Here is a 27,857-nt window from a genome sequence, read left to right as displayed (position 1 = left end):
GCTTTCTCAATCATAAACTAAAAGTTATTTCTGAATTACAATCATTTTATACTCTAACATATTACCTACTCGTATGCCTACTTTCTAATGGATGAATCTACCTGGAAAGGTCAGGTATAAATTGATTAACTACCTAGATGAATAAAATAAGTACCGTAAATATACTAAACTATACTTCAATAATGAAAAATTATTCAATTCAGTTTGATCGTTCATAAGATATTGAGAGATTTTGAATTTGTTTATTTCCATACTCTCCAACAGGTTGAGTTTCAAACCTTTTTTCTGTAAATGGAGGGGCTTGAATTCATGGTTGAACTCATGTCCCTCTGTGATTAAGTGAGTGACATATGTGGAATTTATTTTTCCATTCTGAAAACTATGTTTGTGTTCCTTCATGCGGGCTTTGAACGTTCTTTCAGTTTGACCTATATAAAACGTCGGACATAACCTACATGATAATTTATACACTCTCGATTTTTGTGATACTGAAATTTTATCTGAAGAATAACAAATATCTCAAAAATAACAAAGATACATGTTTTGTGTTCTCTATAGGTGAGCACGTACTAACCATTTATAAAATAAAAATTACTAATGAAAAAATAACCAGTGTTCGTAAAAGATTTGCCCCAGTGAATATTTTTAGGTGAAAATTTCGTCTATTCAATGTAAAATTGTAGTTCTTGATGTAGACTCTGGTTCGTATTTGTTTGACTACTCTGTATAAAAATAGAAAGTTAAAAAATATTTTCTGGAGTTGATTTGACAACATGAATTAATTAATCAGCATATTCCGTGCAATTTATGTTTCTACATCAATTTTCAAATCGATCGATAATGATAAAGTAATTAAAAATTATTAATCTGTGTCATATATAAACTGTTTAATGTAATATATTTTCTCGTTAAGAGGAGCAGTACTCATGCCATACAATTTAGTTTCAATGGAAGAAAGAAACTAATGCATGAAGTACCTATTTTTGGGATGTGTTTATAACTACGCATAGTACCTAATACAACCTAAATATTCGACGAAATTGATTTTTTAATCCTCTTGTATTCCTTGTATTCCTGCGACGTCAAATGTTCCCAAACACTGTAAAATGAATGAGTGTTTTGTGATGACATGAGTGCAAATATTGCAATTTGAACAACTGAACACTCAGTTATATACTTTCCATCTTCTGGATATGATGTGAAGAAGGCAGTCTGTTAATGCCATTCTGATGTGGGTTTGAAAAATGATTATTGTGTATATCAAAAATCATTATCTTTCAATAATAAAAATTCCAATTTCGAAGTTAGTACATAAAGAAAGTTGGCTAATACCTTTTGGCCTCATGAATAGACAGCTACGATGGATTTTTCATCGTTTGCGTAATGAGCAGAGCAAATTCGGCAGTGAAAAAATTATAGTTTGTTGCGAAAAAAAATCACCATCATGAAATATTTGCTTTGAAAAAATTTCACTTTCCAACATAAAAGAACTTCGTAGAATCCTTTTCTTATGAATATACAGGAGTAGTGGAGGTAGGTGCAGAGGGACCTACCAAAGGGTAGAATCAAAAGGGTCAACCTTTGGAGCTATCCCACTGTTATAAATTATTGTGTGTCACGCCTATTTTAACTTGCCCAAATAACTCGACCAAAATTAGTTAACGAAGCTGATTACGTCATTGGTGAGTAATCGTTCAGGTAAGTTTTTTGATTACCTTTGTCAGGTAGGTAAGCAACACAAATGTCTGGCTACACGCAACAGCCAGGAGATGCTCTCCTGGATCATCCTCTCATGTGGATCATCTTCTGGATTATCCTGTACGGCAGCCATGAAGACATGCCGAAGAGATTCCAATGCAGATTCATAAGATTATGCTCTTCACGATGAGATGAGTCATTTCCTTGCTGCACCATTTAGCCTCCTAGGTTTGTTAAAAGGTTCAAGAATTGGTGAACTGAGATCCGATGTTAAAGGCAGAGCAGTTAGGATCATTTTGTCGACGTTCATCTCTTCTCTAGACCCAGATTCAGATTCTTTGGTTGATTAATTGCCCTTAAAGAGTTTCAATAATCTTTCCCCTACCGGTAACACCTAATTCGTTACAGGGCGGAAGTTAATACTTTCAAATTGTACATATAAAATTATGTAAAGTGGTTATTTCATCCTTTAATAGCGATAATACTCATCACCAGTTTTGTAGCAGAATTATATAGCGTCAACATTCCTAGTCATTTTTCGTAGAGATGCATACTACTGTATTCAAAAAACACTTTATTGTAGGACTTCACTGAACGTGAAAATACGACTATAAGATGTTTCTTGAATACGTTATGGATTTTCATCAAGTATCGGCCGATCATCACATTTCATACTACTGAATGACCTAAAAATGAATTCAGTACAACAGTGATTGCGATAACGAACATGAGTGGTTAATTCTAGTTTGATAAAAGATTACAAATGTGAGAAAAATTTCGATATTATTTATTGTTCATATCAGTTTCATTTCTTGTTTGTTAGTGAACTCAAAAAGGTACGAAAATAGTGAAGTTGAAAAATTGATTGTTTTTGAGTTCAGTAACCTCGTGTCCTTGAAATTTCAAATGGTATCACAAGTGGAATAAAAGGTACAATATTGTGGAACAACCCTGTGAATAATCTGATCCGATTCCATAACGAATGTTTGGAGTACAAACTGAATGTGAAAAAGTATTTTTTGCCTAATACCACGTTCATATAAAAGTAGTTGTTTCGAAAGTATTTTTCTTTCGTGTAATTCACTGTTTATATAAAAGTATTTGTTTCAAGAGGGATATTTCATCCAGTATGTGTCTGAAAGTTACTTCTCTGCATGATCTACACCTCATTGTAACGAGTTTATTTTGAAATGAATTTCTTCCTTTCTTTCTTTGAAAGATTTCCACATTTTATTGTATAAAGATGAAGAAGTGAAAAGCCAAAACCTTTCCCAACTATTATATTATAGTTCTACAATTTGGGTATGTCTGTTAGTTAAATATCACTGGGTTCAAACATATTTTCGCTACTATTTTTCTGTTAAGTTAAATTACCAGTTGTTTCATGCGACTTTTCCTCTGTCTTCATTGATTTTTGTTAGTTATTGGTTTCGTGCGACCTTCTGACTTTCTGAATATCTTCTTTCACAATAATCATGTTCAGATTAAAATAAATGAATGAATCTATGTGAGGAAGAATCAGGTTAAGTTTACTATCATAAATGCACCTAATGTTAGGTTAGGTTTCGCACTCGTACTCGAAGCATAGGTGCGTCAAATTGAATTCTGCAACATTTTTAGGCAAATTCTCCTGCAATTATCATTTTATTTGTGGTTTGAGTATTCATTTTGTTTTCCTTCCGTATTTACACACAACTAGTTTAAAAATAACTTATTTGCATTTCAACTGTTACTAAACTTGTTCAATGACTTTTATGAATGTTCATCGGTATGATGATGGTTCTTTTCAAAAATATATAGTTTCAATTCTTTCAAAATATCGATATTGTTTTTATTTTGCGCCATGCCTTGAATTCGTTTTTCAAATTATTATGATCCAATGGAATTCAATAGGATCTATTATTATTTTTAGCAACTTTGAATTTACGAAACTTAGATGTTTACTTCTATTGTCAGGTTGATGTGGTGATGTTTCTCCCAGAAATAAGATACTTTCAACTTAATCTCAACATCTTTGATGAAATGAGAATAAAGTAACAAAAATTCAACCCAAGCTTTTTACTGCGCCATGCTTAGATTTTGTTTTCAAAGTTGATGTAATGGAAATTGCTATAGAGACAACTCAATACTTTCATTTATATAATCAGATTTGAGTATTCTGAGAGCATAATTTTTCAGAAATAAGTCAACAAAATTTATTTCAGGAATTGGTATACCTACCTATTAGATTTGCAGAAGCGATTTTTGAAAGTAATTGATATCCTTCGAGTTCAAAAATATTTGTTTGTAAAGTACAATTTCACACACCAGTGTGTGAAATGCCATGCATTTCTCATGAAATTCATTTTTTGCCCACCTTATGCACAGGTTAAGAGTAAGTAGATGGCTGAGCTTCGAGGTTGACATGACAGTTACCTCACAATTTCAAATATGATAAATTTCTAATTCCGGAATGTTGAAACAGACAGCAGTTCATTAATATGGACTCCGATTAGCAGTCAATAATGCAAGTAAGTCCTCATTATCGAGCAAATCACTTTAAATTTATGATAATACAAAAAAATTATAACTTGTCGAAATGAGCACGAAGTTTATAAACATGTTCTAAACAGCCCAGTTATGAGCTGAAGTCACACGTATTCCATGTTGAGAGGCATTATTGTAAGTTGCTTTTTGAGTTGAAATTAAAGTATCCATTCGTTCAATAAAAACCGTTTCATTTTGAAAAGAATGGTCTGCAATATATGCGTAAACCTCTCACAATAGTTGAGCTCAATACACTTTTAATACAAAATATACTATCACAAGGCTTTCAATTGACTAAAAAAAATATCAAAAATGAAGTAACATAATCATTATATTTCGGAAAATCAGGTCTGAAATAGTATTATTTGCAGATAAAGCCGTCACTTTCCAGAGTTCTTAATTATTGAAATTGATGACCTTCTCATAAACCTGAATAAAAATTGCAATGGGAAATTATGTTATTGGGAGAGTTTCAATAAAGATCACTATAAAATATTGGATGAGCTGTTGTTGGGTAACGTTTTCTTCAGATTTCAGTAATTCCCAAGAAAAAAATTATAATATCAGCTATTCTACCGGGCCATTCAAATGTACCAAGTTCAACAGAGCTTTGGCTAATTATCATCTAGCAACTCATTCGTGTTTGACAATTTTCCAAATCGGTATGTAGGCAGATGTGTTGCATAAGAAGGACCCATTAAATTATCTAGTATTACCTACATATCTATAGTCCGTTCATAATTTGTTGATAGCTCACTGCAAGTTTGACCCTCATTAGAAAACTGAAATACAGAGAGGACAGCTAATATGATATAATAACAAAAACCAAACTAAAACTGGCAGTTTAAGATGTTTTCGACTAACCCACCTTGTATCTGAAGAAATACAATACAGCTATAAAACTTTTAATCCGATTATGTAGGTATTTTGAGTGGAAATGAGTGACCAGTGTCGTAGAGTATATGATTAAAACATTAGTTACTTTAAATAAATAAATATATTAATATTCTTAAACTGTAGGTACTGTAAACTGTATTTTTATTTTAAAAAAATTTCTTTATTTTATTCAAAAATAATAAGTTACTTGCAATTTGTAAAAGATACATTTATTTAATTAATACCTATTTTTAAATGATATAAACTACGATTACTTACAAAACTATTCAAATTCAAAATAAACAGGATCATCTTCGGAATCCGAGTCGTCTTGCAGGATAATAATTAGCGGTTGTGTCTCTACAGTCGCATCAATTATATTGTCAAGATCCCACATTTTTTGTTCTTCTTCTATTGCATGTCTTACTGCATCTCGCCAATTTTGTTCTGTAATATGTTGTAAAGACTCATATAACAATTCACGTACAGCTTGTATTTTATATGACGTATTTTTTCTAGCCACATAGCTTTTCATTTGTGCCCAAATGAGTTCAATTGGATTTAATTCGCAGTGGTAGGGTGGAAGTCTAAGGACTGTGATGTTTCGTCTTTCCGCCATTTTGTCAACTACGCATTTCTTGAACTTGGATTTGTGTTGCCGGGCAATTTTTAAAAGTTCTGCTTTAACCATTCCATCTTAAGGCAGGGACTTATTCCGCAGCCAGTCAATAATATCCTGTTTCTTCCACGCAGTCGTTGGAAGTCTTTCAACTAGTCGTGAATGATAAGGTGCATTATCTAATACTATAATTGAGTTTGGTGGTATATGTTCAATCATCTGCTCAAAATACTCTTCGAAAACATCAGCTGTCATCTCCTCGTGATAGTCTTTTGTGCTTTTGGATTCAAATTCCAACAAACCGTGCTTAGCAAATCCTTTTTCACTGCCAATATGAGAAACTATTAATCTACTGCCTTTACCAGAGGGTGGGGAAATACCAGTAGACCAACCTTCCATAAAGGCTTGCCTGGAGCTTGATACATTTTTATCTGTCCAAATTTTTGTGAGAGTATGACCTGCGTTTACCCACGTTTCGTCCTGATAGTAAATTGGCCTTCCTTCAGCCCGAAATTTTCGTATAGATCTTAGATACTTTCTTCTCCAACATATTATCTCTTCCCGGTCAATCAAAAGTGATTTTCGGTCTGATTTCTCCCACCGGAAATTTAATTCTTTTAAAACTTGCCACAATTTGGTTCGTCCAACATGAGGCAAATCCGGGTCGTCTCTAACTTCTTGTAAAATTTTGTTTAAGTTGGGTATTTCTTTTTTGTAAAAAAATTCGTGAATTTTCCTTCGAATACCATTTTTGGCAAATTCATCAATTTCAATAGGTTTTCTCCCCCTCTTTAAGTATTCGTTTGTATTTGGGTTAGCTATACCTTTTTTTTTCTTTCTGATAGGAACCTATATATTGTTGACTCCCCTACGCCCGTCATGTTGGCACAACTCTTGATTATGTTCTGAACAGTGTTTGTGGGATTCTGAGAAACCAGAGCATCGTGAACGTTCAAAGCAATAGTGTTCTCTCTTGGTGAATAGACAGACTTACTGACTGTACGCAACAGAACCGGTGTAAAACTTGATGATGTTGATGATGATGACGAAGCCATCGCAAGCAATCAAACAAAACAAGCAGGAACGAAAGGTACGTATATGTTTGTAGGAATATGAAAAAAAGTTACTCACGCACTGCACAAAATTCGCAAAATAAATATTAGAGACGTTAATTACTGCCGTAGACGCCGAAACACCAACGAGCCGTAAATTAAATGCGATTAAAAAATGTACTAAACCAAAAATTATTTTCGTTCGTAACAACTTCACCCTTTCAAGGCAAGTTTCGAATATAAACTGAAGCTTTATATTTAATGAATAAACACCTCAGGAACCTCCGCCTATGATTTTACGAGTTTTACGACCGTTTTATGACTTGGGCCCTCATTTTGTGCTATCGACAAATTATGAACGGACTATAGATGTTTTTATGTTATTCCAAAACGCAGATGTGTTGCCTTAGAAGGACCCACTAGATCTTATGGTATTACCCACACTTCTAGATGTTTTTCTGTTATTTCAAAAGTCAGATGTGTTGCCTTAGAAGGGCCCACTACATCATCTGATATTACCTACACATATGTTTTTGTGGTTTTCCAAAAGGCAGGTGTGTTGCCTTAGAAGAGCCCACTAGATTATCTAGTATTACCTACACTTCTAGATGTTATGTTATGTTATTCCAAAAGGCAGATGGGTTGCCTTTGAAGGACCCACTAATCATCTGATTTACCTACACTTCTATATGTTTTTTTGTGTAATTCCAAAAAGGCAGATGTCTTGCCTTAGAAGGACTCACTAGATTATCTAGGATTACCTACACTTCTAGATGTTTTTATGTAATTCGAAAAGGCAGATATGTTGCCTTAGAAGGACTCACTAGATCATCTGGTAATACCTACACTTCTAGATGTTTTTATGTTATTTCAAAACAAAAGTGCCTGCAATGAAATTATCCCAGAAAAATGTCTTACTGTAAGAAATGAAATCGTGGACAGACTTCAAGATTGTAGGGAAGTGAATTGTGATCAGTTCAAACATTTATTGGCTGAGATGGGTTTTGAATACATTTTTCAAAAATTATGATATTTAAAACTCTGTTTTTTCCTTCAAACCGCTAAAAATTGAAAACTAGGCCATCAAAACAGAGTTTCGTAGCAATAAACATCATCATGACAGTCATGAAATTAACATCTGGGTATAATTATTCTTGAACCATACTGTCCTGATCAAATTGAACCAATGGAACAAAATATTCAAAGTTACTAGTATAAAAATTTTACATGGATGTTTCTATAGAAATGAATTCACAGGTTTGATTTGATATTATGTTCATGGCAGTAACTAGATCCTAACTCTACTGAGAAATCTCAAATGAATATGAAAATATGATACAATGAACAGATTCAAGAGATAAATGAATTTCCAGACTTCACTGGTTCACCTAACTTCACGAAAGTAAGACAATAATCAATTCTAACTCCTCTTTGATCTCAACAATAGATAAAACTACTCGTCGTCGACGTTTCGTCTTTTAGAAAACATCATCAACTTTGTATTTTTATATGGGCCGAAACTAAAGTATACCCTGTGTACGATTCCATTTTTCATTGTGAATACATCGACGCATCACATAATATGATTTCATAACTGTTTCTTGTGCAAAATAAAAAGTGATTATAGTTCAAGTAAACGATATAGTAAACCCACCTTTCAACAGTTCCCCTTTAATAATATAGTTAGGGAGCTAACTAATTTTGTTATTCAATAATCATTTCTGATTATATATACCAAATCCCTTATATATAAGGGATTTGGTAAATAATCGTTTTGAAGGCACCTGGCGGTTTTTAAAAAAATGTTTGAGGGTACTCACGTATTTTGATGCGTAGATTACGAATTCGAAAGAAAAAAGCGGCGCTCTTTCTCATTTCAAACTAAAAATCCAAATCTACGAATTTGAAATAGTAGGCGGCGGCAAATACCAAACGCTTTTTTCTGAAATGTCACTAGTAACTAACATAGAAATAGAAGAATGTCACCAGAAAAAGCATTCTTTTTTAAATTAAGTTTTTCATAAGAAAAATGTGTAAAGGTGACCTAGTGAAAAAATGCTTATGTTTTTAAATAGTTTATCTAGTACTTATGATGCACTGTTTGGAACCTTTGGTGTAGTAATGAATATTACTGGAGTTTTTTTTCACAACACCAAATCGTTATTTTCAACACCTCGACACGTGTTTCAATCACCAAGTGATCATCTTCAAAGAGGAAGATTAAAACTCAGTTTTAATCTTCAAAAACACTTCACTACCTTTCGTCAAAAGCTTCTGATAATTCCTCTTCCATATTCTCTGTTTCACTATCACTGTCGTCATTTAAATCAATAATGAATTTATTTCCACCATTAAAATGGAAGTGTACAATCTCCATATAGTCTTTTTCAACTAAAATAACTTTTTCAATCCTTTTCTGCCAGTCTTCTTCGGTAATATGAGATACTTCTTCAACTAGCTCTATTACCTTCTTATAAAATTTTGTGAAGTTATTTTTACGCCTGATGCTTTGTTTCAATTTTTCCCAAATCAACTCGATGGGATTGAAAACACAAAAATAGGAAGGAAGTCTCAGTATGGTGTGTCCATACTTTTCAGCAATACTTATTATTGAAATCACTACACAGGAGAAAGTCTGCTTTGTTATCACACTCGTTATAACTATCTGTACTTGTCCAAGAACGCCACATGTTAAACAGATAACAGAAATCAATCATTACTGCACCAATATCGAATTTCAACACTCAAATCGCGATCACTTCCTGAACTAAACATTGACAACACGACGGCTCGCATTCTATTCGTCACGTAACATGACTTCAAATTTAATTTTATGACTCTTCAGCCAATCATAAAACTCGATTAGTAAAAATTATACAATACGAACCGCCAGTTCTTCTATCCACGTGGACTAATTCGTTGCGGCATAATTCCTTTGTATCGATTTTTTTGGCCTTTGACTTCGCCGACACCTTTAAGTTTACTATATCAGTTACTTCGACTATACTTAACCTGCTGCTTTTCAATTTTAGATAGTACGCGCTGGAAAATATGTCATGTTTTGATACATGAAATAAATTGATTAGTCTTATTTATAATAAATTTAACTTACCATTTGCCGGAATTTTTGCGATGTTGAATACAAAGATGAGTCGCAATATAAAAAAATTAGTTTGTAAAATATAATTGTAATGTAATAACAATGAGCTAATATGTATTATAGGAATTAAACAGAAACTTACAACAAGTGTTCAAATAACCCGTCGTTATTTTCTAAGAACAAGTACCCTCGTCTCACGAACGAATTTGAAATTTGAGTTAAAATATTCGGAAGAATATTGTTAAAGGATGCAGTAACCAATCTTAGCAAATCTTTTTCATTTCGAAAATTATGAGAGAGTACTTGATTCTTGATACATCTCCTAAAGAAAAAGTCTAGGGGTTAGGTCGGAGAAGCTTGCAGGCCAGGATGTATCACTATGAGTAGCAATTCACTGTTCTGGGAAGCGTCGGTTTGAATAATCACAAACAATTCTAGCGTTATGTGCTGTAGCACCATCTTGTTGAAACCAGCAGCTGTGAGTAACTGCTGAACTCAAATTATCTAGAGCGACTTCCAAATCATTTACTGACAAATTTATGTACCTCTCTTTTGTTAAATTGTTTTGGTAGATAAAAGGCCCAATTACATTCGTACCGAGAATCCCAACCCACATGTTAAAATCGAATCGATGTTGATGCCTGGATACTTTGTGTACACGCGGATTTTGTTGTGACTAATAATGAACATTCCGCCTATTAAAAATGCCGTTATTGGTGATCTTAGTTTCATCAGACCAAATTATTTTGAAAACAAAATTTTCATCGTCTTGGCATTTTCTAGTGTACCATTCACTGAAAGTTGTTCTCCTTGCTTCCTCACCTGGTCTGAGTCCATGTCAAATCCTAGACTTTTATTTTTTTTAAATGAAATATGCGCTAGATTTCTCTACTCCGGTATTATGTTCAATGGTGCGAGTGGATATCTCAGTATTTCCAACAACGGCCTATCACGCTGACTTTCTTCATTAGATTGCTTTTGTCGGAAAACCACAGGTTTTTAAAACAATTCGTATTCTTTTAAAATAAGAACTAAACGTCCAAATATTGATTTATCAGACACAAAATGTAACATGACAACATATAAAATTTTTCAGTATTCCGTTTTTAACACAAATAAGGTAGGTAACGAGATATAAAAGTAGGAACGATAATATTTAAAAAATTCTACCAAACAATAGTATTATTATGATAACATAACATTATGTGTCATTTTTCCAGCGCGTATACTATCTGAAATTGAAGAAAAGCAGGTTAAGTAATCACTTCTCATTTTGCGCGAGAAATGGTCATGAAATCATATTTTGTGATGTGTTTCTGTATTCACAATGAAAAATGAAGTCGTAAACAGGGTATACTTTAGTTTCGGCCCATATAAAAATACAAAGTTAATGATGTTTCCTTAAAAGACGAAACGTCGCTGCTTACCTCATCGTGTAGGTCTTAAAAAGTTGCCATGTCAAAGTGCTATTTGTTTTACATTTCATTTGAAAATGAAGTTAGGAGAAAATTGAAAAGAAAGTCTCAAATTTAGGTTTTTCTCGGATATCTCCAAAACTACTCGGAATATTGAAACTTTCTGAATGGCATATTATTAGGCTCATTAATGCGATATTTTCCTCTAATTCTATCGACCCTGTATCACTTACCGTTTCCGATATCCCCATACTGTTCATTCTTATCTTGGACACAGTGTATATTTCAGACAATACAAACATATTTTTTTCTCTGAACAAACTGATTTGATGACATAGTTATTCATATATAATCTCTCGAACTTGAATTCGAATGTGAACCAATCCAGTAAGCCTCCATGAATAGTAATTCTTCCGCTATCAGATTCGAAATAATAACTAATTTGAATTAAAAATGATGACTTGAACTTGCTCGTTTGCAGCAAGGCCAACTACATTTGATACGTTCTCGAGTCCTCTCCGCACGTATTCGCATAAATGTAAACAGTTGAAGATCCACCGCTAAGCAATCATGAACGAAGATTCAAAGAACGTGCCAACCTGCATCATAAACGTGGAAAATGGAAAACGAACAGCTACGCAGATCGTTGAAACTGCACGAGCAGCTTTCAAAAGCGGACAAACCAAACCGGTCCCTTATCGCCGACAACAGCTGAAGAACCTGTTAAGATTTTTGAAGAACGAAGAAGAAACTCTATGCGACGTCTTGCAAAAAGATTTGAAGAAACCTTTTCAGGAATGTATAGCGCACGAAGTTGGGGTTTTAGAGAAGGACTTGAATGATTGTCTGAAGAATTTGAAGAGCTGGAGTGCACCCGAGCGTGTGAAAAAAACTGCAGCCAATTTTTTTGATGACTTGTATATTTACAATGATCCTTATGGTGTGGTGCTTGTTGTAGGAGCTTGGAACTACCCTCTTCTGCTTGTCCTCGCACCAGTAGTAGGTGAGTTCACCAACATTCATTCTGATGATAAATGAATAATGACTTGCTGAATAGGCTCCATAATCATTGCTTGATATAAGAGATTTATACATGTCATGTAATTCACTATGGGTATATAACTTTCCTATTACATGATTAGAATGTTCAGGTATTGAGTAGCCGTGTTCGTCATTGAATCATTCACAAGTGAAATTCATATTTTGGAGATGATTATTATTCTAATATCAATTTGGGGTTCTATAAGAATGGAGCAGCAGTAGTTGTCAGTCTCGATTAGTTCAATTACCTAGAATTCACCTTTTGTTTTGCTATTCCTGCAAAAGTTTTTTTCTATGTCACCAGGGAACTGATGATGAAGGATCAAAATTTTTTTCTATAGTACAAGAATCTGTAATATTGGTTGGGAACTGGTGACCTTTGGAGTTTGTACTCAGTTTCGAATTCAGCCAGTGCGATAATAATTGTTTTCGTTTGCTCCTATGAAGGATAGATAAAAAAAAAACCTGTGTTTCGTGTTTATTTGATTTTTTTGAATGATGCAGATGTTACCTCAATGTCAATCGTTAATGACTGTGTCTGATTTCGATTATTTGAGTTGCATACTTAAAAGGAGATAGTAATGGCTTGTTTTCTCTATTCATCTTTATTTTCTTTTAAGAATTACGACTACAATATTTCCAAAGAATCAAAATTTTCAACTTTCAATTTTCAACCAATTACAGAATAGGGAGTAACAGTGACATTTACAAATATATGTATACTTACATAATATAATTTGTGAATCTATATAAAAAAAAAATTAAAACAGAATTGTCAGTTTGCTACGAAATGTTTTTTGATTTGTATAATCTGGCAGTTGAATATATCTAGCACATTGTATAAATTGAAGATTTTTTCATTATATTTGTACGTGGAGTGTTGAGATGAAATGTGATACTATTCCTAGATGACCATCTAGGAACCCAAAATTCAACAAATGTAACAGTTGAGAGCAGGTTATGATATTGTTTATGACCTTAAATAAAAAAAAATGAATAAATAATATTTACGCCTTACCTCAAAACTACGAAAATTGTGAGTTACAAGCAATTCATAATAGGGTATTCCTGCAGTAGAATACGTGCCTTCAATTGAGTTTGAAAGACATATATTTTAGGAAGCGTCTCTGTAGGGATTCTAGTTGTTTTATATGAACCTGATAGTAGGGACTAGTGTCAATATTGAAAGAGAGGGATGAATCAAAAGTAACACCTAGATCAGTGAGTGTGTCAGGACGCTCCAGAACTTGATTGTTTATGATGTAGTTGTGTGAATTCAAGTTCGTTTTCAAACATTACATCACATTTGGATATGTTGAGAGATAGCTTATTTTTCCGACACCATGTAACAACGCGATTTAAATTCAAAGCGAGACGTTCGCAATCATTAGAACATGTTATATAGTGATAGAGTTTCAAATCATCTGCGTATAAAAGGAAATTGACATCAATCTCAGCTCCGATATCATTAATGAACATATTGAACAGTAGGGATCCTAGATTTGATCCTTGTGATACACCAGATGTGGCTATATAATCGATAGACATGAGGCCATTTATATAAAAATGACCTAACATTTGAAACTTAAAAACAGATATTTTATTTTAGGGAACAAAATTTTATAAAATTTCTAGTTTAGAGATTACTGTGTCAGTTCCAAATTTGGAAATGAATTACATCATTGAACTCAAGTGTTTATCAAACTTCGACTTCAAGTATGAAGACTCGTTGAATTCTAATTGTTAATATTTTATTGAATTGTGAAATAACTAAAGTGATCAAATTTTCTGACTGATTAATAAATGTAAAATCATTATGTTGTATATTCATTGGAAAATATTCAGCGTTGGCTAACGAACATAAATACCCATCGAAACATAAAAACATAAGCTCAGACCGGCACTACGTTTTATACAAATTTTCTAGATAGTATTTGATAAATTTTTTAGTTTTTTCGATTTTCAACTATAGCAATGTATTAGTAATTCATTGCGAGCCACAACCATTCTTCTGAAATGAAGGATGTAGAAAACGCAATTTGGAAGACCGATGATACATTTTCTATTTACTGTATACTTCCGACAATTTCAGATGTAGTAGACATCTTCTCATTGAATATATACATTGCAATAAAATTGCACGGTTTTTCAAAGTGGTATTTCCAACAACTGATATTACTGAAACTAACGTTTAAATATCGCTTTACCTTTTAGGAAGATGATCAGCGTTGTAAAACTGATTCATTGAGTCCCGTTAATATTAACTGAAGTAAGCAACAGAGGTAGTCAGGGATGTATTTTATGAAAGAAGTTACATTTGATCTGGCCCTCAGAGGAGATTGTTATAAAAACGATGTAATATGCTCGGGTAAACGTGGGCATATTAGTACACCATATCACGAGGCTATTCTTTGTCTCATCCCGAACATTCTCAGACATAAAAACATACACCAGGGTAAACTGTATGGATATTGCAGAAAAAATTATGTTCAATTTTAAAATAACTGTCAAACCACAGATAGGAATTTTATATATGGGGCAGCAGATCCGGTGAATGAATTTCAGAAACTTGTCTGTGAAAAATTAAGCAAGGCCTTTCCCCTGCGCTTGATGAAATGGAAAAAATCCAAACATTGGATTACTAAAAGACATAAAACTTCTTCAAACAATCTTAAGTGCCTATATGCCTACATACCGTCGTATCTACAGACAAACTATTAAAGTAGCCAAAGATCACTATTTTAATAATAGACTGAATGAAGCAGAAAATGAACAAAACGAAATGTGGGCAATAGTGAATGACTTGAGAGGAAATAACAAACATAATCATCCGAAAATAAAGATAAATCCAAATCAGTTAAATGATTATTATTGTTCAGTAGCCTCAAAGTTAACCAACGACATCATTCCAACACTTGACCCGCTTCAAAATTTGAGTAAGGTAACTCTCCTATGAATTCCTTGTTTTTGTAACACAGATTTGAGTGAGCTGAAGTTGGTAATGAAAGAAATAAAAACAAAAATTCTGCTGGTGAAGACAACTTATCAGCAAAGTTGTTTTTACAATTGCCTGATGAAGCTCTTCACGCTTTAGTAATAGCTATAAAATAAACTCGTCGTTTTGTTCTGGTGCGTTTCCTTCAAGTGTGAAATCAGCAAAAGTAATATGCTTCACAAAGAAGGTGCCATTGATGACCATAGCATTTTCAGACTGATCTCAATTTTATCAACGTTATCAAATATCATTGAAAAAATAGTCAAAAGAAGGATAGTGGGTTTCTTGGAAAAACATAAAATTGTAGCTTCCGTACAGTTTGGCTTCCGACACCAAAAAAAAACACCAATGACGCCATCTTTCATTGTTTCGAAAACGTCTACACGACCCTAAAAAATAAAGAAGTGGCGGCGGTAGTATTTTTGGACCTTTCTAAGGCATTTGATTGCGTGGAACATGAAATCCTGTTGCAAAAACTCTTCCATTATGGAAGAGTTTTTGCAACAGGTTCAGATCTTGTGTCACTGGTAGAAGTCAAAAAATAACACTTCTGACAGTGGAATTGTACGCGGAGTTCCTCAGGGGTTAATCCTAGGCCCAATTTTATTCTTGCTATAGATTAACGATACGGCAAAACTTGATATATCTGAAGCATTCACCTTGTTTGCAGATGATACTACGGTACTTTGGCGTAAAAAAGATCCTGATACTATGACTTGGTCTGTCCACTCAGATTTACAAGAAAATAAAAAAATGGTGTGAATCGAATATGCTATCGCTATATGTTTCTAAAACAAATCTGATAACATTCAAGTGGGACTTAGAACAAGTAATACTAGGTGAACAAATGACTGAAAGTAGGCCTGTAACTAAATTTCTTGGTATATTCATTGACAATAATTTAAAATTTGATACGCAAATTACTGCTTTATAAAAGAAATTGTCTTCTGGTTGCTTTGCCATAAATGTCATATCTCGTGAACTCGGATTTTCAGCAGCAGTAAATGCATACTATTCACTTATGGAGGGTCATCTCCGGTTTAGAATTCCTTTCTTGGGTTCAGGCAGCCGATTTGATGCAGAGTATATTCGTTATCCAGAAAAAGGCTTTGAGAATGATATTCAAATTGAAAATGCGTGACTCGTGTAGGCCACTTTTCTGCAGAAATAAAATATTACCAATATTTGAAATATTTATTCTAAAGACTGTCTGCTTACTTCACAAACATAAAGAAAAGTTTGAAAGCCACACAGAAAGGTCTACGCTTAGTGATTAAAAACTTGCTCTTCCACTGCCCACATCATCTTCGACCAGACAGTCTCAAATCCATAGAAGTAGACAAATATCTAATCATTTACCAAAACATATTACATCAATCAATGAACTCAAGAAAATTTGGAAATCAGTAAAGAACCTCGTTTTGGAAAAGTGCTCCTACATTATGAAAGAGTATTTTGCATACAGATTCTAGTCTTTCGGTATACCACGGTGTATATTATCTCAAGTAATTTTAAAATAGTGTTGTTTCATTGATAACATATGAGTAAATTTTTTCGTATCTTTAATATTTGTCGACTGTTTTTTTGTCTGTTATTTTTAATCTTCACTGTATTTTTGTGAATACTATAAAGTGTTAAAAAACATTTTATGTATTTATAAACATGACACCCTTTGTCGACAAATTGTATTACATTTTAGACAATAAAGATCTATCCATCTATCTATTGAGTACTGTGAAAATCAAGTTGGAATAGTCTGGTGGTATGGTTATTAGTTTAGTGGGCAACCACTACCTGGACAAGCTAAGCAGCGTAAATCACTGTTTTTCTTGGGAATTCATGTTTACGAACGAGCATTGATTAGTTCGCCGACAGTGTATTTACGCCATTGTTCAAGATTTTCTCATTTATTCTGGATATATTCATTTCACACGCATATCCTTTCAGGTGCCATCGCAGCTGGAAATTGCGTTGTCATAAAGCCCTCAGAAATTGCCCCCGCAACCGCCAATGCCCTAGCAACCTTGCTTCCAAAATATTTAGATAGTAACTGCTATCCTGTTTACCTTGGAGGGGTGGAGGAGACCACAGAACTGTTGAAAGAAAAATTTGACTACATATTTTATACTGGATCGCCACAGGTGAAATACATTTGTTTTTCATTTTGATATTATGGGTCAACATATTTTTTCGGTAATCACTGATTCATTCCGGTCATACAAGATTCTTGTATGTCTGTTGACTTGATCGGATTTTATGATTCAGTGAACCTTGGTGCATTTATCTGAAGGATTTCATTTATTTCAAGACTTTCTATTGATCGATGTTCCATTGTAGTCATCAATCCTCGTGTTCGATACTTTTCTGGCGGCTTCGATATACATTCGAATAGTATTTTTTAAAAACAGTTTTGGAGCAACTTTTGAGTTTGTTTGTTGGGCGTTGATTATTTCCAACTGCAAACTTTTGTTAGGAAATGATCAGAAGATGAACAAAGTAATATTTTTTCCAAGATCAAAAACTGCAGCATTCTTAGCTTATGATGATTCTGAACTTTGATATATTTTTTATGGGGAACAATGAATGATTTATATATACAAAATACAATGAGAACACAGAATTCATCGAGAACCAGTTCCAAGAAGAATACACTATCAGTAAAGAAGAGGTAGGTATATCCAAGATAGGATTTCAATACTCAAGGACGCAAATTAAGACATCAAAAATGACAAAATGTGATGCAAAAAAGATTTTATCATGATCGATAATAACTGACAAGGATAATTTATAGAAACGAAACTCGCTTTCTCTGTTCTATTCTTTCCTTACTCAGAAGGAATCGAAGGGGAAAAAAAATAAAAAAAATTTGGAAAAGTTATGCTAACTTATTGAAAATTATTTCTCTGTAGGGTCACGAAAAATAAACTCCAAATCACTATAAATTACTCCGGAAACTCTTATGATACACTGTTTGGAACCTTTGGTGTAGTCATGAATACTACAGGAGTTTTTTTTCCAACACCAAATCGTTATTTTTAACATCTCGACACGTGTTTTGATCACCAAGTGATTATTTTTAAAAGGAAGATTAAAGTTCAATCTTCCTCTTGAAGATTATCACTTGTCGAGGTGTTAAAAATAATGATTCGGTGTTGGGAAAAACTCCAGTAATATTCCGGAAACTCAATTTAGAGATGAAATGATCGCAAACCAGAATTATTCAAAGAATGAATACCAAAAAAAAAGTTTTGAATACTTCTGAATTCTTATTATGCAATATGAATACCAATAGTTCAAATCATGTACGTGAATTGCAATTATTATTGTCTCTAAAGTAACTATTCACTAAAATTGATTACAATATATTTTGCAGGTAGGAAAAATTTATCATCAAGTAGCGACTAAAAATCTAACTCCTGTTACTCTTGAACTTGGAGGAAAGAGTCCTGTATATGTTGACAGTTCAGCTAACTTGAAGTTGGCAGCAAGAAGGATTATTTGGGGAAAGACTCAGAATGCAGGCCAAATATGTATTGCTCCTGATTATGTGTTATGTTCCAAAAGTGTACAAGAAGAACTCATCGATTATATTGAGAAGGCACTGGAAGAGTTTTTTCAGGGTACGTTCGATGTTTTGAAATCCATATATGGCAAAGAATTTTCTTGGTCTGTCGACTAGATCTGCCAGAGATTGTCCATTTCAGTCTTTTTTGAACCCATCATTGTGAACTTCAACACGAGTATCGATAGTTTCTTTGGCTTTCAATATTTCATTATCTTCAACTTTCACGAAATATTGTATAGCCAGTTCCACTGAAAAACATTTGTATACTCGAAAATTCAATCCATCAGCTTATATATATTCATAATATTTTTCAAAGATTCTTAGTGAGGTTGAATCACACTGATTACAGACATTTTTTTCACCCATCTTCATGATGGTTCTTCCTCTTTGGAAATTAATTTGGCAGGTTTACTATTGCTGATGGAATATATGCCTTGAAACCTCTATCTGCTAATGAATAGTTCAAAAAGTTTCTTCCATATCTCCTCTGATCCTCTTTGATAAACGACAAAAATGTGACCATGACGTCTTTATATTTTTCAATGACCCTGAGTATAGTGATAGTTGCTTCTTCAATTATAACCAGGAGAAAAACGATCAATTTTCAACTTTTTGTTGTAGTGCAAGAATTATTTATCAAAGTGATAATTCATTTTTTGGGAAAGGAAGTTTTTGGCTTTCTACTACTCCAGCATCTTGATACGAAAAAAGAATGAGGGAATATTCCAAAGAAAGGAAGGAAGTAATCAAATTTGAAAATAAGTAACTCTATACATGGATGTGTAGATCATGCAAAGAAGTAACTTTCAGACACAAACTGAAAGATAATTCATATAATTCATGAAACGGAATCCAGTTCATTTAATTAGGAACTGATTTGGGATACTTATTTTATTTGAATATTTCACGAATTTCTTCTGTAGAACACGTTTTAGAATATTAACATTTATAATTTCAAGGTTATGTAAAGAGCAGCAAATCCTATGGACGAATAATTTCGAAGAGGCATTTTGCCCGACTTTGTAATTTGATGAAAAATCAAAAGATAGCTGTAGGAGGGCATACTGATGAAGAAGATCTACTTATCGAGCCAACAGTTCTGGTAGACGTTAAACCCGAGGATCCCATCATGCAAGAAGAAATTTTTGGTCCAATTTTGCCCATCGTTAATGTGAACGATAAAGAAGAAGCGATTAGATTCATCAATGAAAGAGAAAAACCTCTCGCGTTGTATATTTTCACTACCAAAAATAGTGTTAAAAAAGCTTTCCTAGAGAATACTTCTAGTGGGGGAGTCGTTATCAATGATGTTATTATGCATTTTATCGCCGACGGCTTACCCTTTGGAGGAGTTGGAAATTCAGGTGAGTGTCATTTTTATTGTTTTTATATCAATATTCTCTATAAACAAGTGAAACATTCACCAATTACCAAATGTTACTGTCTTATTAGTCAGTGGAGTATGCTTGAAGACAGGCAGTAAACAAATATAAAGAAATGAACTGCAAATGTTCAAGCCTGTCTCGGATATACCTCGGATATACATTTGACATTTGTTGTTCGCTCCAACTTAGGATGAGAAATGAAATAGGTACTCTGGAAGAATTTCGATTTCCAATTATGGAATATCATTGACTTTAGGTCGATGATGGTCACTATCTTGCACTGACGAGTGGCTAAGAAACCCGAAACCGGTCTGTAAGTGTTCCCGTTCCAAAATTGAAGGTCAACTCTTTCAGTTGTATTGCCAATTGCATATGCAGAAAATTTTCTGTGAAAATTCGTGCACTGATGCCTGTCGGATATAATCCAACGCCGTTCGTGGTATTAGCCAGTGGAATAGTCTGATAAGCGTCAGTCCATCCAACATACTTGTAGGTATATCCGAGACAGGCTTGAACATTTAAAGTTCATTTCTTTATATCAACTTTTATTGAATTAATAAATGCATTTTTTTCAAAAAGTGAAATACTCATATTGACAACTTTTTTCATGGACTAGAAATATACAAATTGGAAGACTTGTAGGTACATAAATACCGCTTTACAGTTATTTCACTTGTATACTTTTGATGCTATCGCTGCTGTTGACTTGCACAGACTGAGTCCAGATGCGCGACCTATAAGGTAGCTTTAAACATTGTCCCTCTTTTCGAATTACCCCATCCTGGGTAGGTTAGTTAGGTTAGGTCTATTAGACACTTCACCGCAACCCACAAGGATTCATTGTGGCTCACACCTATTCACACTCAGCCAAATAAACCCAGCTTCTTAACGAAGCCGAGTAGTTTGTATGGTGAGTGGTATTTCAGGTCAGATGGTAAGAGTACGGCTCTGCCGAACTCTAAAGACCTGATTCGGTCCCCAGTGGGGCAGGCACAAAGTATATGCTCTGTTAATGAGGTAGTCGATTAGTTAAGTTGCAAGATTCCCATCTTGATACACACGACAACCTTCTCATATGAGGGTTTTTGCACGTCAGCTACACCTAACGATGCCTTAGATTCAGCCGTGCAACGCTTTTTAGCCTCTGGTTCTGGTGAATCATCACTTGAGCGCAAACGTTTGCTAACCTGCTCATGGGGGGTTTGTTTCCCCACCTGAGAGAGATTCTGCGTACGCCGCTCAAGAATTTGGTTCATAGCGGTTGTAAAAGGTACCCCGCTCTTGAGGAGATGACTCAGTCGTTTTCTGGCTGCACCACCAAACCTTATTTTTAAGGTTCAGTTGTTGGATCAGGAGTTGAGGAATTGAGAAGCTCTCGCTCCTATCATCCTGAGTAACTTGTTTGTTAATTCTGATGTAACTAAAAAGGATAACCTAATCGAATTTGTACCAACGAAATTAGAAATTTCGAGAAACCGATGGCTTGAATTTAAACCTTATCAGATACTGTTACCCCAAATACTACAACATTCGTAACAGTTGTTTTTCAACGACTACTTTTTCTGAAAGTACTCACGGTTTCGAAAATTACAGGAAAAATAATCAGGCAGGCTGTTGTCCAAAAAACAATCTCATTTCAGACCGATGCTCAGTTATGAAACATCATTCACAGATATAACTGACGATATGATTGAGGATCACGAATCTAACGAAATCAATCTCCTGATACTCTTAGATTACAATTAAGCATTCGATACTTTCGACCATAATATCTATTTTACATTTCACTGGGTTACATGAAAGCATTATTACATTTTTTGACAGCAACTAATCTGAGATCTCAAAGAGTTGGAATTGACAGTTCGCCCTCAAGGTCTCTTGAGTTGTCTTCGGGGGTGGCAAAACGTTCTTTCTATATTAGGACCACTTTGATATACCATGTATACCTCAAATTTTTTTAAGCGTCTCTGGCATCAATCAATACACTTTTATGCTGATAATACGCAACGGTTTGCTATTTGACCTCAGTTGGATGCAATAAGGAACTGCTCTATACTCGTAGTGTGAAACATATCTTTCTTTTCCTCAAGGGTTGATATGAACACATAATATCTTTAACTCTTTATTCATAACTTTTTTGTTTGGATTCCTTCTTTATACCGTTCCTAGGAATCTGAAAGGGTGGTGTTCTGAATTTATGGATTTTTTCCTGTATCTGATTTTCTCTTATCATCGAAGTACAGAAGTCTCATTTTTTGCACCATTCCTTCTCCTACTATGAAGTTTGTTCCACATATCTGTTGGTAACCTATCTTCGTCTGGTCCGGTGATACGATAGTTCATCTAATAATCCCACTGAACCCAATAAAATTCCATAATTACACATTACTCCATTCTTGGAATAACTGCGAATCAGCTTCAAGCTATAGTCTTCCATCTGACTATTTATTTTCTTGTCTGTGGTCTAAGGTCTCTTCATCAGAATCATATCTAGTGACAGGTTTTCTTAGCGCGACAATTTTTGAGTTTTTTTTTCGTTACCAGAATCCATTTTTATCCTCATTGACTTCTGTACAGAAACAGCGAATTGTGACCTTTGTTTTTTTTTGTGGTGTTTATAATCTGTCTCATCTTTCAGGAGTTGGCCACCTGCTCCTGTCATATATTCTCGAAACATGGTTGTTTTCTTTTTTATAAACTACTGTATTATGTTTTAAGAGCGTCCTGCTCTCCCTTTATGTTTAGTAGATTCCTAATTTTTCCAGTATCGAAACTGTTGGTGAAATATTGATATTTTATTAATTGGAAATATCAGTGATTTTTTTCCATGCGAAGAGAAATGTGTTGGTTCATAAGTGTTTGTCCATGATATTAGGAATCACACGTTGAAAGGTAAGACCTCGCTAGTCCTCGCACAAGTTTCTCAACTTCTGAGAGTTGTCGTTCGCATGGGGGCGACAGCTGATTAACGGAAAAACAGATTTTAAACAGACAGATTTAAACAGATATAGGTTATAACAGAAACAAGATCTGAACCCGTCTAAACAAAAGCTATATCAGACGAACTTTTTCTTCATGTATTCCAATCACCTTGCATAACGCAAGACATTTCCGAAATTCTTGTTGGTGTGGTTTACACCGAGATTCAAAAAGTATTCGATAGTTTTAATTATTACTTCTCATTTGAACTGGCATGCAATCATCTTCTATTTCCTGATGATTCACAAATAGGTTAGTTTAGGTTAGGTCCAAAGTGAGTGGGTCTATTCTACCCTCCACCGCAACCCGAAAGGGTTTATTTTTGATCACACCTATTCACAATCGACCAAATAAATCCAGCTTCTTAACGAAGCCGATTAGTTTGTATGGTGAATGGTCTTTCAGGTCAGATGTCAAGAGTACGGCTCTGCCGAACTCTAGAAACCTGATTTGGTCCCCAGCGAGGCAGGCACAAAGTATGTGCTCTGCTGTTTCATCATTTTTCAAACAGAGACGACACACACTGTCTTCCGACAGTTCGAGTAGAGACTTATGCATAAGCAGAGGATAATTCAAATGACTGTAATCTCTAAGAAGGTCTGTTAGACATCGTAGTTCATCCCTACTGTAGTCAAACAACTCTTTGGTATCAAGCTTCGAAGGGTGAATAAACGCCTTGGAGTGAGCCAATCCTGGAAGGTTCTGCTAGAAGTCCATACCTCTTCTTGCCATCCAGGTGTTCAATTTTTATTTAGCAAAGCCTGAAGCGATGCCAATGACAGGTTCTGATCCTTTCAAGCTGCTTGCAGCACCCACCTTTGCAAGATAGTCAGAAGCCTCATTGCCTTCCAGGCCAGTATGGCCATGAATCCAGACCAGAGATAATCTGTTAGGTCTTCCTATCGAGGAGAGTCGTTTTTGGCAATTTGCTACCAATTAAGATTTTGCTCGGTAGGAGCCAAGAGCTTCTAACGCCGCTTGACTGTCCGAGAATATTTTTATTGACTTGTGTAAGGTTGGATTCTTCCAATCTCTACGCACACAATTCAATATGATAATAATAGTAATAATAATAAATGGTATTTGTTTTTATCTTGGCGGAGTATAGCTTATGCTATTCTACCACTTAACCAAGAATATTTTTATACATGAGTGTATTAATAGTGATACAGTAGCGTAAATGAAAACTAGGACCTAATCTAGGTTTTAACATCATATGACAAAAGTATATAAAGGTAAATTTTTGCTTGAAATATAGTCGCATAGGTTTCTAGGCAGGTTGATATATCTGTCCTGGGTCTGCAACTGAAAACACCTGAACCGAAAGGTGTTTTTGATCCATCTGCGAATCAACAACTAACTGCTCTTAATATTTCCTTCTCCTGGAGGATCCAGTCCTCTCTACTCGGGAGCAGTACTGTATGAGGCAGTTCGTAGTTGACAGTTGGAGGCATAAAGTCAGAGGTCATTTTCAAAATGCTGTGACTTGTAATGTCAACCAACAGGCTGTTGCACTCTGGATTGAATTGATTTGTGCAATTGGCAATGTGCACAAGTCTATATGTCGTCCATCTAGCCTCTCTCTCCAGAAACATGTGTAGAGGAGGTATATCTAGAAGGATCTACATGGCCGCTGACGGTGTGGTACTGATGACAAGACTGATGGTCAGACAAGCCTGTCTCTGTAAGCCAGAGAGCTTTGCCTGGGCCGTTTCCTGTAAAACCTTCGGCTACCAGGCAATTGCACCATAAAGGTTCATTAGTGTGATAATCATCATATAAATCCATTGGATTTGTTTGAGACCTGAACCACAAGTTCTACCACAAATCCTTGGACATGTTATACAGGGTGTTTCAAATTCGATCCTCACCATTGGGTTCTCGGAAACTATGAGAGATACAAAGATGGTTGAATTGTGGCAAAGTTGCGCATTTACCTGACTAACAATATGCCGTTGAGAAAGTTCTAAAATTTCAAGTATATCCGGAGATATCCGGAAAAAACAAATATTTCGGAAAATGGTTTTTATTTTTTCTGGCTTTACTTCTTGAAGGATTCGAAAATAAATTGCACTCCCACATTGCCATTTACTCTCTGCAACATAATGTTGTTTCGAGATATGCTATTTGACGTTTGGCTTCCGGCCACCATCATCAACTTTATTTTTTTCTTATTGGTGCTATATTGGATTCTTTCTGTTTTGAATAAAACCCGATTTTACCTTTTCAATGATGTATAATAAATTTGAAAAATTGGGAATATTGAAAGAAATTAATTGTTATTATAATAGGCTTTGACTTTGATGTTTTAAATTTGACTTTCAATTTGTTACACTCAATGATATTTTGTTATTGTACATGCCATTGAATTTTTGACGAAAAATGTCTTTCACGATAGAAACAGTGTTAGGACACCGGAAATGTATTTAAACTTGTATCCCCGAAAAACGACAACCACATCGAACTATGTTCAAGTTATTGAATCAAAATCTCACCGTGTTTGATTTATTTGAAAAACCAAGGAAAAAATACGGAAATAGAATGGACCAGGAAACTAAAGAAAATTTGATAAATTAGGTATGTATGAGGTAAGTTTAGACATTGTGTCCATTTGAACAAAAATTAATAATTTGCAGATAAACATGAACCCGGGGAAATTTACACGTCAAATTTCCTCCGAAATGAATATTTGTCATGCAAGTGCTTGGAGACATCTAAAAAAAAAGCGTTTAAAAATGTTACAAAATACACATATCTCAAAAATTGCATCAAGGTGATCCCAAAAGGCGATGGAAATTTTGCAATTGGCTAATAAGAAGACGTGATTTGGTAAATTTTCGTTTTGAGGACACCCGGCGATTTTGAAAAAATGTTTGCGTGTACTTACGTATTTTGATGCGTAGATTACGAATCCGAAAGAAAAAAGCGGCGCTCTCCCTTATTTACAAAGTTACGGCCCTTCAAAGTTCTAAAAAGGGCAACTTTTCAGCCTTCTTATTCACAAAATAAACTATTTAAAAACACAAGCATCTATTCACTAGGTCACTTTTACACCTTATTCCTCCTTCTTTGATACTTTTCACTTCAATAATGAACATTTTTTTTTATAAAAAACTCAATTTAAAAACGAATACTTTTCCTGGTGACATTATTCTATTTTTAGGTTAGTTACTAGTGACATACACCACCAAAAACCAATTTACGATCTAAAGAATGAAGGTAAAAAACATTTGAATTACTTTAGGAAAATGGACTGCATCAGTCGTACCAACCATGCCATTAACCTTAAAAACGTAAAATACAGAGATATGTAACCAAAAAGCAGCTCCGTACATTTTTTAACATTTTTATTGGAAAAATGTTGATTATTGAAGTGAAAAGTGTCGAAGAAGGAGGAATAAGGTGTAAAGGTGACCTAGTGAATGGATGCTTGTGTTTTTAAATAGTTTATTTTGTGAAAAAGAAGGCTGAAAAGTTGCCCTTTTCAGAACTTTGAAGGGCCGTAACTTTGTAAATAAGGGAGAGCGCCGCTTTTTTCTTTCGGATTCGTAATCTACGCATCAAAATATGTAAGTACACGAAAACATTTTTTCAAAATCGCCGGGTGTCCTCAAAACGAAAATTTTCCCCTGACTTTCCCGGAAAATGTAATTTGGACAGATGAAAGCACTTTTACGAATTGTGGGATATTCAACCGGAATAACGAACACATTTGGAACATGAAAAACACCAGTCAGTTCCGAGAAATTCGACCTTGAGTGCGATTTAATGTTAACGTGTGGGCAGGAATTCATAAAGATAGAATTTTGGGTCCTCATTTATTCAACGGAATTCTGAATGGAGAAACCTATCACCAGTTTTTAATGTCGATTTTCGAAGACTATTTGGATGATCTTCCTTTAGCTAACTATAACAACATCTATCACACGTTAAAAGGTAAGACCTCGTTAGTCCTTAGTTTCGACTTCTGAGAGTTATCGTTCATATGGGTGCGATACCAGGTTAACAGAAAAAACATCTGGTTTCAACATGATGGTACTTCACCGCACACTACCAGACGAGTATCTAATTATCTGACTGAAAGGTTTTGTGATGAATGGATAGGGAATAATGGGCCGGTGAGGTGGCCAGAAAGGTGTCCAGACTCAAGTGTCACGGATACATTCTTATGGGGTACACTGAAAAATAGAGTTTATGATCAGAGGGAATATCAAAATATTGGGGACGTTCAACACAGCATTGTTAGTAAGTTCGGAAGATTAAGGAGGAGGGAAATTAATCGTGCAGTGAATAATATTCGGAGAAGGGTACAGTTGTTTTATTATGAACAAGGCCAGCATTTTGAGCATTTGCTGTGATTCACTTTTGTTTTTACATTTCAAATAATTATTGTTATTTATTCAAAGATCTATTTTCATTGAAAAGGATACAATGTCTAATTTACCTCATACAACTCATTTATCAAATTTTGATTGTTGATTCTGTCTCAGTATTTTTTCATTGGCTTTACAATCGAACCAAACTCGGTGAGATTTTGATCCAATAACTTGTTATCATCTTTCGGGATACAAATTTAAAAACATTTCCGATGCCCTAACAATCTTTC

At 34.4% G+C, this 27,857-nt stretch overlaps 2 protein-coding genes across 5 annotated transcripts in view; one reads left to right on the top strand and one right to left on the bottom strand.

The window, feature by feature from the left end:
* The window catches only part of LOC111511929 (synaptotagmin-15), a 475,338-nt gene that overhangs the window by 58,675 nt on the left and 388,806 nt on the right, over positions 1-27,857 (bottom strand). The gene's annotated exons all lie outside the window — the stretch shown is intronic.
* Positions 1-27,857, top strand: part of LOC111515823 (aldehyde dehydrogenase, dimeric NADP-preferring) — a 68,031-nt gene that overhangs the window by 35,106 nt on the left and 5,068 nt on the right. The window contains exons 1-5 of one of the 3 annotated variants that reach the window (XM_074175993.1): positions 2,480-2,628; positions 11,768-12,289; positions 17,270-17,463; positions 18,696-18,942; positions 19,847-20,251. In XM_074175993.1, the coding sequence (XP_074032094.1) occupies positions 11,857-12,289; positions 17,270-17,463; positions 18,696-18,942; positions 19,847-20,251 (1,279 nt within the window). In that variant the 5' untranslated portion in view covers positions 2,480-2,628; positions 11,768-11,856. Of the gene's footprint in view, positions 1-2,479; positions 2,629-11,767; positions 12,290-17,269; positions 17,464-18,695; positions 18,943-19,846; positions 20,252-27,857 lie in introns of those variants that run through there. The other 2 variants (XM_074175991.1, XM_074175992.1) reach the window with 2 other exon arrangements.

This window comes from Leptinotarsa decemlineata, unplaced genomic scaffold, assembly GCF_025532065.1.
Source record: "Leptinotarsa decemlineata unplaced genomic scaffold, Ldec_3_MD MMD2_tig00001393_RagTag_RagTag, whole genome shotgun sequence".
Taxonomy (NCBI): Eukaryota; Metazoa; Arthropoda; class Insecta; order Coleoptera; family Chrysomelidae; genus Leptinotarsa; species Leptinotarsa decemlineata.
This window is presented reverse-complemented; position numbering and strand designations above follow the sequence as displayed.